This window comes from Pteropus vampyrus, unplaced genomic scaffold (assembly GCF_000151845.1).
Source record: "Pteropus vampyrus isolate Shadow unplaced genomic scaffold, Pvam_2.0 Scaffold395, whole genome shotgun sequence".
In the NCBI taxonomy this organism is placed as follows: Eukaryota; Metazoa; Chordata; class Mammalia; order Chiroptera; family Pteropodidae; genus Pteropus; species Pteropus vampyrus.
This window is the reverse complement of record NW_011889176.1, coordinates 166,223-178,466: the sequence shown is the minus strand read 5'-3', so window position 1 is coordinate 178,466 and position 12,244 is coordinate 166,223. Positions and strand designations below refer to the sequence as shown.

Genomic DNA, 12,244 nt, shown 5'->3' with positions numbered 1-12,244 from the left:
CCTGAACATAAAGGATGCCATCCCTGATGTATGAAAAACTTAAACGTTAAGACGATGAGATAAAAAATATATATCGATGAGTCTAATACAGAAACATTCATCCAAGTAAAGGTGGGTGCAAAACAAAGTCCCCAAATGGGTGCGCTGAAACGCACGAGGACCACGCACCTGGGCGCGCTCGACCGACTGGTCCAAAACCTACACGGAAAAGCCGAAAACACACACAAGGCACTTTAACATTTCAGCAACTCACTAAAAGTATCTGAGGTCTGCCCAACACTTTCTCCCGGATAAAGTTTACTGATAAGTAAGCGCTGGAAACGCAGCAACAGGTCCAGGGAGGCGGACTTGTCACGGCTCTGCTGCTCCAAGTCCAGACACGACGAAATCCGACGGGCGACATCCTTCAACCTGGCTACCGTCTGGGAAGCGATGTTTCTGCACAGGGTAAAGAGGATCGCAAAATCAAACGGGTGGGCTGATTATAAATTAAAGGTGGTTAAAAAAATCACGACGCAAGTCAAATCAGAAATACAGATGTGACGCTCCCCAAACACGTGGCAGTTGTGCAACGGCACGCACGGCCTCTGAGCAGAGAAGACGCCGAAGGTGGACTCAGGCTGTCGGCCTGACAGACGCGCTCCTCAGAGCTGCGTGCACTGGCCCAAGGTGACAGAAACGGCCCGCGTGGACCTCCGGACAGAAATGCGGCTGCGACATCCATTTTTGTCCAAAGTCGCATTTCAAATACACAAGTGACACCGCCTCCGCGGTCTCGAGCAAGCGCCCAAGCGGGCCACGCGGGGCTGCGGGGCTCCGGGGCTCAGCCAGGACGGGACGACCGACCGGGTACAAATGCCCCAGGTCGCGGTGACACGTCCTCGAAGGACCCGGAAGTAAGGGACGGGGCTGACTTGCGTCCAGACCGTCGGTCAGAGGGGGGAAGGAGGGGACGCGCGTGTCCCGGGAGGCGCCAGTGAAGAGCAGACGTGTTCTGGCTCCGCGGCACAATGCGAAGGGACGGGGAGGGGAAGGGACGCCGCGGGCGACGGCGCGCCAGGCCGTGATGCCGAGCTCCGCAGGGCGCGGTGCCTGTCTGTGTCCGAGGTAAACAACGTCAGTGTGAGGGCGGGTAAGAGGAACAGGACACCAACGAGACCCTGCCCCCCAGGGCCGGTCCCAGGGCCAGGCGAACAAGGCCTGAGCCCCAGAACCGAAAACAGGAGGCCGTGGGAAGTGGGGGGAAAGAGTCGAAGCAGACAGGCAGGCCTGTCCTCCCCAACGGAACAAACAGTGAGCGAGCAGGGCGGCAGGAGAGCAGTCACCTGCCGCACGCCGGGGCCCCACAGCCTGCCCACCGGGAACCCAGAAGGGCCCTTTCGACGCACGCGCTCGTGCTGCGAGACAGCTGCACAGAACCTGACCTCCTCGCCGCAAACGCTCGACGTCCACTTCCTCACTGCCTCCTGAACACTAACCGTGACGCGGCCCCGCTCTGTGGTTCTTCCTGTCACCCGCTGGCAGAGTCACAACTGCCCACTTCCCGCAGGCGTCAGCGCCAAGAGTCCCTAGGAGCGAACGCCAGGCTGCCCCACCCCCGCCACCTGCACTGACAGAGTTAATTCCCTTTCTTCAGTTAGCTACGTGGAAGGCCAGAATGCGTGAAATGCTGACCAGAGGAAACATTGTTAGACTAGAAAAACAAAACAAAACAAAAAACCAACAAACACATTTTTTTTTGAAATTAGCATCTCCTCTAAGGAGCTTGCTCTAAAACGTCTCTTTTAAGAGTTCAGAATGCCCAGTAGCTTCTGGCGTCTCAGGTGTGGACAGCAGGCTGTCCCCACACAGCCTCCAGCCACCACCGCTCTCGACACGCAGGGGCTGCTGCTCCCTGGACCTGTTGCCCGAGCCACCGGCCAGGGCTCTGCTGGCTCTGCGTGCTGACGGTCACACGAACCAGGAGCCACATTCGCCTCGGCTTCCGTTCACAACGGGCAGTAACAACCTCTCAGAAGTCACCTCCTTCACTTTTTGAATGGCACTGAAACGCCAGCTGACATTTTTCAGCAAACAGCCTCTGGCCCTTCGGCCCCTGCCAAGTCGGCCTCTGTTCACATTCTGACTCTGACTCATAACCGCCTCCTGAACAAGCCTTCGGAAAGAACACTCACCACTCTGTTACTTACTTCCACTCTTAAATTAAAGTTGTCTCACAAAGTTACACATCCATCTGTGACACACAGGAGGCGATGATACGATTCATTTTTAAAAAGTAACCAGTGGTTCTGCAGGAGCCCCGGCTCTGCTTCAAACATCACGGCAAGCTCTCCTCTCGTCTGTACCTCTCCACCCCGAAACTATCCTGGGTAATTTTCCAAGTATTTCCTCAACGGCCAAACACATTTTTGAGTCCCTAATGCCAACTTCTCTATCTTAATATGAAAACCAATAACCTTATTAAAATAAAATATCCCATGTGTACCTGAGAAGCTGCTGGACGAGCTGGACCAGAGGCAGACACTGCTTCCCCGAGGACTCACAGATGCCGGTGTTGATGAGGTCTTTGTCCAGCGGGGTCCTGCTTCTGTGAAGCGCTGAGGCATCCACTTCCTGCTCATCGATTTCTTTTTCCTTCTGTGCTTCTTTTCTGGCTTCGATATCCTGTGATTCGTAACACAGAAACTGGTCGCCGGCTATCTTAGCAGCAGGGGCGAAGGAACCTGGCTGAGCCCTGATCCCACAGCCCAGTTGTCCCTGCCTTTGGGCGCCAACCCACACACCCGGTGACACCGGCCCACACCCCCTGGTTGGAAGTCCCGTCGCTCTGCTGCTCAGTTTCTAAACAGGCTGTTCGTCCTACAAATCCAACATGCAGGTGGCCTGTGGTGATGGTCTCCAGCCCGTTCCGTCAAGTCCCTAAGACCCTCACTACTGCTGGCGGTTCCCGCAAACGGCCAAAGTGGTCAGCAGCCCCTGACCCCCGCCATCTGTCTGCTGTGCAGACGTGGAAAGCAATCCACGGAGTGGAAAGCAATCCATAGAATGGGAGGGCAGATTCCCAGGTCTCAGACTTGACAAGAGACACGTGTCCAGAATACAGAAAGAATCTAACAGTTATAGTTAAACTGAACCCAATCTAAAATCAGGTCGAGGACTGAAACAGACATATCTTCGAAGAAGGCACGAATGGCCAGTCAGCACGTGAGAAGATGCTCGACATCTTTTGCCAGTCAAATGCAACCGATATTCCTAAGGACCTATTAGGTGCCGGGCACTGTTCCAGTAACCAGATTACTGTGAAAAAGCAAAGTTTTTATTACTGGGCTTTATTTTCTAACGGTGAAAGCCAGAACCATCTAAACCCGCACAGTCCTCCCCAGGCCTGAGGGATCTGGGGACGAAGACGCAACTCAGCGGTAGGGATGGAGCTGGACGGCCACTGGACGCCTCTTACGGGGAAGCAGGCACGTGGAAAGGCTGAAAATGGGCATGCTTCCCACCCGGCAGTTTCATCCCTAGGACTTGTCCCTAATAGTCACTTCTACTGTGACTTGTAACCCACCAGAATTAAAACTTATCTATAATAGCACAGTCTAAAACCTAAACTGTCAACACTAGGAAGTATTTTTTAAAAAAGAGAAGTGATGCCCTTTCCATATGATATACTTCCCACGGCAACAAAGCCAACGAACCCAGCGGCAGAATATTCACCACAGGGGAGGGTGGAAAATTAACAAACTGATATGTCACTGAGACCAATTCTGGTATCATAATCGACACTGTTACAGCAAAAATATTACCAATGGTTATTCCTAAATGATGAGGTTTTTTTCATTTCTGCCTGTCACTTCAAAACATTTTTATTTCAAAAGAAATGGCCTTTGGGCTATTTTTTAGGTGTCTCAATTATTATCGCAGAGACCACAGTCTGTGGATCTCTGTAGCCCCATCCCCCACCTTCAAGGTCTGTCTCCCTCTCCAGCAGGAAGCACAGAATAAGCACCTGTGAACTAAATCAACAGGTTGTAAAAATACTGCTTAGGTCATGCCACAGTTACTGTCCGGCCCATGTGGGGACCACCTCTGCCTGCCTGTCACTGCTTCCACCAGGCCAGCTGTCCCATGGGGACCCGTGGGGCACAGGAAGAAATGAAGAGGCCGGGAGTCAGCAACCCTGTCACCTGAGCAAATCACTAAATGTCTGTGGTGCTTAAATCCACACCTATAAAATAGATTTTAAAAGCAACTTTTTCCTCCCAACATGGCTGACGTGGTTAAAAGAGAAAACCAAAGTAAAGGACGCAGCGCAGCACCTGGAAAATCGCAGGTACACAAGGAATGGCACCTGCCACAACATTATTACATGCTTGACTTCGTCTAATTTTTCTCAACTTAAAGTATTTAAGTATGCTTTCAAAAACATCTTTTAACACTCTGACTTCATCTAATTTTATCAGTATACGTTTTTAAGTCAAAAAGTATCACAATGGAAGCAACTAAAGAAGCTCCGAATGGCCAATAAGCACATGCAAATATAAATTAATTCCTCACCCCACCCTCCCCAGAAGAGCTAAAGTTAAAACGACTGCCTGCCTCCTGTCCAGCAAGGTCGAGAAAGCTAGAACTCTCACACAGGCAGGGTCAGGTATGCACAGCACAGTCACTTTGGGAAACTGTCAACACACACTCACCCTAGGACCCAGCAAATTGTAATTCGAAGTATTTACTAAAGAGAAAAAACGTGTTTGCTAAACAACTCGTACACAACATGATCAAAGCAGCTTCTCAGTGTCAAAAATACCCAATGTCTATACAGAGGCGCGCGGCAGACAGGGCCGTCGTCACAGTGAAACTCCTCGGCCGTGAGAACAAAGTGACGACACACGCGACAGATGCATCTGGAAGTATCAGGGCAAAACGAAGCAGAAGAAAAGGACATATGACTCCTTTTGTGTGACATTCAGAACTGCCACTCCATTAACCTGAGGGAGGAGGGCCGTGTCCTAGCTCCGAGTGCAGGGGTGATGGAGAGGATTTAGAGCGTGATCAGAGGAACTGTCAACTCACTGAAACGGACACAAAGTGGGTGCATTTTATCACACGGAAAGCCGCCTTCAACTCTTTTAAAATAGTAAAATAAAAGACTTTCAGTTACAGAAAACATCGGGGGCATTTCAGATCTTGCTCCTGGCATATGTCATCAGCATGGCCCAAATTAACTTTTACAAAAATTAAAGAGAAAAGAAAACGTCCGGCCGTTACTAAGTTTTGCGTTTCAGCATTTCAGTAACTCGGACGAAAGGGTGCTCTTTCCCGCACGCGCGAATGCGGGCTTTTCAGGGTCAGCGGTGCGCGCCTCTCGGCCATACCTGGATTTCGGCGGTGATGGCTGCATTCAAGGCCGACTCCAAGCCCCCGTCGGCCATCAAGCTGCCCACCAGAAGGTCAATCATGAAGCGACGGCCTGGGCTCACGTTCACATCATTGCCTGAAACTGGAAAAGGGCCGTGTTCTCGCCAACGTAAGGGAGCGCCGCCCGGCCGGCTGCCCTCCCCCGCCCGGCCCGGCCCGGCCCGGCCCGCACACCTGCACAGGGCAGCAGCGCGGAGAGTGCGCGCGCCCGCTCCTCGGCGGTGGGCAGCAGCACGGACCACCCGCTCTGCAGCACAGCCTGGGCGGCCGCCTGCACGGTGCCCAGCACGCCCGCGCTGCTGGCCAAGGCCACCACGGTCTGCTTCAGGCTGCTGAGGAGGACGCTGCCCAGACCTAAACCAAGGAACTCTGGGTCAACCTGGTGACTAATGGCAGCATGCAACTGAAAGGACAAAAACAATTTTCACTCAGGAGCCCTAAAACGAGTGGATTTCAAATCTTATCAAAGATTAAACAATACCACAAACTGAGTTTTATTCAAATACTAAAGGAAAAACTTCCGGTACGTGTATTTTTTTGCACTAGATAAATAAGTTTTACCCATAGCAGTTGAGAACCCATAGTGAGGTCTTCTACACAAGGAATTTTTCAAACCCAGCTAAAAACACTTACAAGAAAAGCCCAAGATGGACGGGCGGGTTGACCTCACGCAAATGGCACCCTCCACCCTCCCCATCGTAGGCACCGAACTCAGAGAAACAGTGAGGGGAACATAACCTAAAACCTGTCAGTGGATTACACAAGGAAACTCCTCAGGGTGCAAACCACAACTCACACACACACGCGCGCGCGCGCGCGCACACACACACACACACACACGCGGCAGGAGCCAAGAGGTTCTGTAACTATTCTATAAGTAAACGGACAATTCAAAACATGGAACGTTCGGCTGATGGAAGGATTTGCACTCAGAGAGCTGAGTAAACCACCCAGAAGGCAGAATGGAAAGATTAAAAAGTGACCATTAAAAAGACAAAGGGATTTAAAAATGTCAGAGAAGCTGTCATCCTTGGGAAGATAAAATGAGCAAGTTCAACATATGTTTCGTGGGACTTCTCCAAGGGGAAGGGGAAGGGTGGGTAAAATGAAGAAAGCGATTTTAATGGTAAATAGTGAAGATTTTTCAAAACTTAACAAAAGATGTGGACTCTCAGACTGAATGAGAATCGTAACGTCAAGTTACCTACACACAAATATAAATCCTCACTGAAGCGAAATGTATTAAAATTACAAAACGACAGAAAAATCTGAAAGGCTGCAAGAATTGTCATCAACCACAAGAGAGGTCACAGGACAGCAGAGCGTCTTCAGAGCGCTGAAAACGCAGCGGCTAACCCGAACGCAAAGCGCTGCCGGGGTCCCGACGAACGGGCCCCTTTTGAGGAAGAGAGGTACTGTCTAAGCTTCTGCTCGTTTGATGAGTGTGACTGAACATTACGGTCAGCCATTTCCTTCCAGAGGCCAAGGCGGAAGGGAGGGCGAGGGCCGGCATGTGATGGGTCACCCAGAAACCATGGACCACGAACCGAAAATTACTCTGCTGAGGAAAACTGTTGTCTTGGCATTGTCATAGGATTTTGGTGCAAAGAGCGACACGATGACCAGATTTGAGCTACAGTTTTACTTCAAAACAATAAAAACAAAGGAAAAGGAAAAGAAACATTTTTGGAGCGTTTCTGATTTTGACCTTTAGCCTCAGAGGCGGTGCCACTGGAGGGAGCCCCACCCAGTCGAGCCCTCACAGCCTGGGGAAGGGACTGGCCGGCAGGCCCAGCGGGTCCCTCCGCCACCTAAGGCCTCAGCAACGGCTAGCTCTCTGCTGACTCCGGCACGGATGCCCACGGCCCACTGCAGAAGCAGCACGATCCGTACGCACTCTGACCTGATGCGGAGACTGACTTCCGGGACAGACATTAAATAACCAGACTGTTTTTTTAAGCCTCGTACACATGACACTCCATCATAATCTGGCTTTAAAGTACTGGAAAACTTTCATCGGCAGTTCATCTAACAGGCTGAAACCCAACCCTTCAACGTCATAAACACGGTGACACCCGAGACACTTAGAAGGGGAGAGGAACTCGTTGGCACCTGCAGCCGCAGGAGATCCAGCGTGGCCACGGCCATGCACTCTTTCTCTTGCGGTGGGGGCCAGTCGGCCGTGCCGTCCATCCCCTCGCTCACTTGCCGTAGCAGGAGGTCCAGCTGCTCGAAAGTCATGGAGCAGACGTCCACCACAAAAGGGACACGGAGGCCGATGGACCACTCAGAACAAGATGACCAAGCAAAACTCTATGGAAGAAAAACACGAGAACCAAAAATGAATGCATACATCCAGCTCTTGGCCTGTCCCACCGCTATGATGAGATTCACCGTTATCGGTGATGAAAACGCCTTAAACTGGCACTTATTATTCATCCCTCCGACGGTCAGAAAGGCACACGAGCCTTCACGACTGTGCCGCTCACATGCGACTTTCAACCTTCTCTCTCATTTCACCGCCCCATCTCGTTTTGCCACAAATAAAAAGGTAAAATGTTTCTAAAACATCTTTTCACTCTCAAAATGACTAATGCACAGTAACGAATGGCACAGAGGACCACGATCCGCTTGAAGACTTCCAAAAGGAACTCTGAGTAGACACTGAACGTGAGGGGTACATGCTGTAACCTCTAGGGGGACCACCAAAAGCGGCAGAGGCAGGCGACATGCTAAAATGAAATACTACAGATTTAAGTAACCCAAAAGAAGTCAGGAAAAGGCAAAGGAAACAAAAGAGAATGAATAAAAAAAATGGTACATACAAATTAAAGTTATAAATAATTAAATTTAAACGGTCTAAACATCAAACAAAAAGAGATTCTCAGGATGTATGAAAGACAAAACCTAATTAATTATATGGCACCTACAAGAAATCTACCTTAAATATAAAGATTAAAAAAAAGCTAAGGGATAGAAAGCAGCTATGTTAACAGTCGACAAAACGGACTTCAGAGGAAGGAAATTAACAGGGATACAGAGAGACTTTATATAACGATAAAAGGGTCAAGTCACCAAGAACACGAAACAACGCTGAACATATATGCACCTAGCAACAGATCTACGAAATGCACGAAAGTAAAAACGGATAGAAATGAAAGGAGAGCTAAAGTCCACAAACAGTTAAATATATGAAAACCACTCTCCTAAGAACAGATAGAAGAAGCAGACAGAAAGCCAGGAAGGATTTAAAAGAACTGAACGAAACCGGCAATACAGTAGATCCAATTGATATTTACAGAACACTTCATGCAGTAACAGCTGAATATACATTATTTTCAAGGACACGAGGAACATTGACCGTAATAAAACATATTTTAAGTCACAAAATAATTCATAACCATTTAAAAGAACAGTCATACAGAGTATGTTCTCTGAACATAATAAAAATTAAGCTGGAACCAACACAGAAACAGAAATAAATATCGGTAAATTAGGTGTAAGTTACTGGAAACATTTCTAAGCACTTGGAAATAAAACAACAGGTTTTTACAGTCCAATTAAAGTGTTAAAATACCGATAATACACAGCCTACAGAAAGTATACATATGCTAATTCCTATAGCAACCATTAAAAAAAAATTATGAAAAGAAATAGTCAAATTCAAAATAAATAGTTAAATGGAATACTAAAAATATGTTCATATAGTCTCCCTGAAAAACAGGAAATGCAAAACCGAGAAATAAAACAAGCAAAAGCCAAATAAAACAGAAGAACTAAATTTATACATACCAATAATCGCAGTAAATGTAAATGATCCAAATATACCAATTAGAAGACCAGACTAACAAGGAATTAAAAAAAACATGCAACTATAAATAGTATTGAAGAAATCCTCAACAATGTATTAGCAAGTCAAATCCAGCAATATATAAAAAGAATAATATACCATGACCAAGTGGCTTTGTCTCAGGAATGCAAGGTTTGGTCAGCATTTGAAAATCATCAATATATTCCACCACGTAAACAGACTACGTAGAAGGGAAAGTATATGAGCAGATCATTTGAGAAGAAAAAGCATTTGACAAAATTCAACATCTATTCAGGATAAAGAGAAAACTCTCGAAAAACTAGGAGGTAAAGGAAATTTCCTTAACCTGATAATGAGGTATCTGCCAAAAACCAAACAGCTAACGTCCTAATTAGCGGTGGCGGCTGATGCTTCCCCTGCAGTCAGGAGCAAGGCGAGGACGCGGCCCCTCAGCACTCCTGCACGGCAGCACACTGGAAGTCCTGGCCAGTGCAATGAGGCAAGAAAAGTAAATGAAAGGCACACGTACTGGAAGAGAAGCAATAAAACCATCTCTATCTCAAGGCATCGACAGTTTAGTACAACTACTAAAGAACACAGGACAACCTGCACAAGTCCACGGTACGTCTACACACGAGCAATGAATGACCAAATACAGAACCCAGCTACATGCGCAGTACCTGGGCGGGTCCACAGGCAATTCCGACTATGTGTTTGGTGTCCAGCCCGGGCAGCGCAGCAGGTTCTGGCTTAGTCGCGTGCAAGGTGTCAAAGTGTTGGCACTGGTCGTTGCTGCCCCAGCTGTGGACCTCACTGTCCTCAGTCAGAGCCAGGCAGTGGGTGGAGCCTGCAGCCACGTCAATCACCTTCTTCCCTAGGAGGAAAGAGCAACGCAGATACACACTATGACATCTGTTGCGATACAGACGTTTACACCAGGCCAGTCAGGTCTGAAGGATGATTCGCCTGCTGTTGGTTAAACCCCTGTTGTGCTTCGCTAGGTACAGGTTATTAAGACCTACGGCCTGCAAATAAAACAATGCTAGGGTTTGAAAAGAGCCTGCTATTTTTTCCTTAGATTTTCATCTTCGGAAAGAGACAAGCGTATTTTTAATTAACTATTAGATCACATTCTCCTGGCCCAAGGTATGATCATGTGAAGTATTCTTAATGTTTTTAGAGCAGTTAGGTTCACAGCAAAACTGAGAAGGCACAGGTTTCCCACACACTCCCTACCTCAACACATGCGCAGCCTCGCCCCCCATTATCGATTATTCGTGTTTTTACATGGGGACGTCCAGGTGTTCCTGCACGGCTTGTTGTAAAGACCATCTCTGATCCATTGTATTGCCTTTGCTCCTTTGTCAAAGATCAGATGACCGTATTAACATGGTTCTATTTCTGAGCTCTACTCTGTCCCAAAGGCCTGTCTGTATTTGAGCCAGTATCACACTGTCCTGACCACGGTCGCTTTCTAGTAAGCTGGGCAGTGTCAGTCCCCCAACTTCTGACCTTTCAATATCATGTTTATTATACTGGGTCTTTGGCCTCTCTAGATAAACTTTAAAGTTGGTTTGCCAATAACCATAAAAATAACTCGCTGGGATTTTGACTGGGAAGACTGACTCTTGGCAGTACTGTCTTCCTATCCATCTGTTTAACTTTAATTTCCTTTTCCTGTCTTATTGTATTAGCTAGAACTCCTGGTATGATTTTGAAAAGCATGGTGAGACAGGAAATCCTTTCCTTGTCCCTGATTTTAGTGGGAAGGCTTCAAGCTTCTGCCCGTTAAGTATATACTGTTAGTTGTAGATTTTCTGTAGAGATTCTTTCTTAGGTTGAGGAAGTTCCCTCTACTCCAAGTTTACTGAGAGATTTCATCTTAGATGGATGCTGGATTTATTCAAACGCTGTTTCTGAATCTATTAATGTGATCATGTGATTTTTCTTCTTTTCCTTGTAGACGTGAAGGATTACATTAAATGATTTTTGAACGTGGAACCAGCCTTGCAATACCTGGGATAAATTCAACTCGGTCGTGATGTGTAATTCTTCCTCTGCACTGCTGGATCCGATTTGCTAATGTTTTCTGAAGGATTTTTGCATCTATGTTCTTGCGAGATATTGGTCTGTAGTTTTCTTGTAATGTCTTTGTCTGGCTTTGGTATTAGTATAGTGCTGGCCTCCTAGAATGAGTTAAGAAGTATTCCCTTTGCTTCTATCTTCTGAAAAAGAACGTAGAGGATTGCTATCATTTTTTTCTTAAGTATTCGGTAGAATTCTCCAGTGAACCCATCTAGGCCTCATGCTTTGTTTTGCAAGGTTATGAATTACTGATTTAATTTAATAGATATAGGCCTATTCAGTTTGTCTGTTTCTTCCTGAGTTTTGGCAAATTGCGTCTTTCAAAGAATTGATCCATTTCATCTAGGCTATCGAATTTGGAGGCAGAGTCGTTCATAACATGCCTTTTAATATTTGTGGGGTCTGCAGTAATGTCTTCGCTTTCACTTCTCTGATATTTTCAATCTGTGTCCTCTTTTCCCTTTTTTTCTTAGCCTAAGGAGAGGCTTATTGATTTAATTGATCCTTTCAAAAGAACCAGCTTTTGGTTTCACTAACCTTCTCTATTGATTTCTGATGTTCAATTTCACTGATTCCTGCTCTAATTTTTATTATTTCTTTCCTTCTTACCTTGGATTTATTGGATATTCTTTTTCTAGCTTCCTAAGGCAGAAATTTAGTAACTGATTTTATTTTTTTAACATCCATCACCACACAAAATTACAAACGTTTTTTTCTTGTGATGAGATTTTAAGATCTATTCTCTTAGCAGCTTTCAAATATACGAGGCGGTATTATTAACTAGTGTCACCAGACTGTATGTACAGCACGTCCCCAGGACCGATTTATCTTATAACTGGAAGTCTGTACCTTCTGACAACCTTCACCATTTTGCACACCCTCCAACTCTCACCTCTGGCAGCCACTAGTCTGTTCTATGAGTTCAATTTTGGC

General features: G+C 47.0%; 1 protein-coding gene across 1 annotated transcript in view; it reads right to left on the bottom strand.

The window, feature by feature from the left end:
• LOC105305786 (E3 ubiquitin-protein ligase HERC2) overlaps window positions 1-12,244 on the bottom strand; it is a 127,551-nt gene that overhangs the window by 90,501 nt on the left and 24,806 nt on the right. The window contains 6 exon segments of the mRNA XM_023523591.1: window positions 254-438; window positions 2,486-2,664; window positions 5,373-5,497; window positions 5,590-5,818; window positions 7,528-7,728; window positions 9,907-10,100. Coding sequence (XP_023379359.1) covers window positions 254-438; window positions 2,486-2,664; window positions 5,373-5,497; window positions 5,590-5,818; window positions 7,528-7,728; window positions 9,907-10,100 — 1,113 coding nt within the window.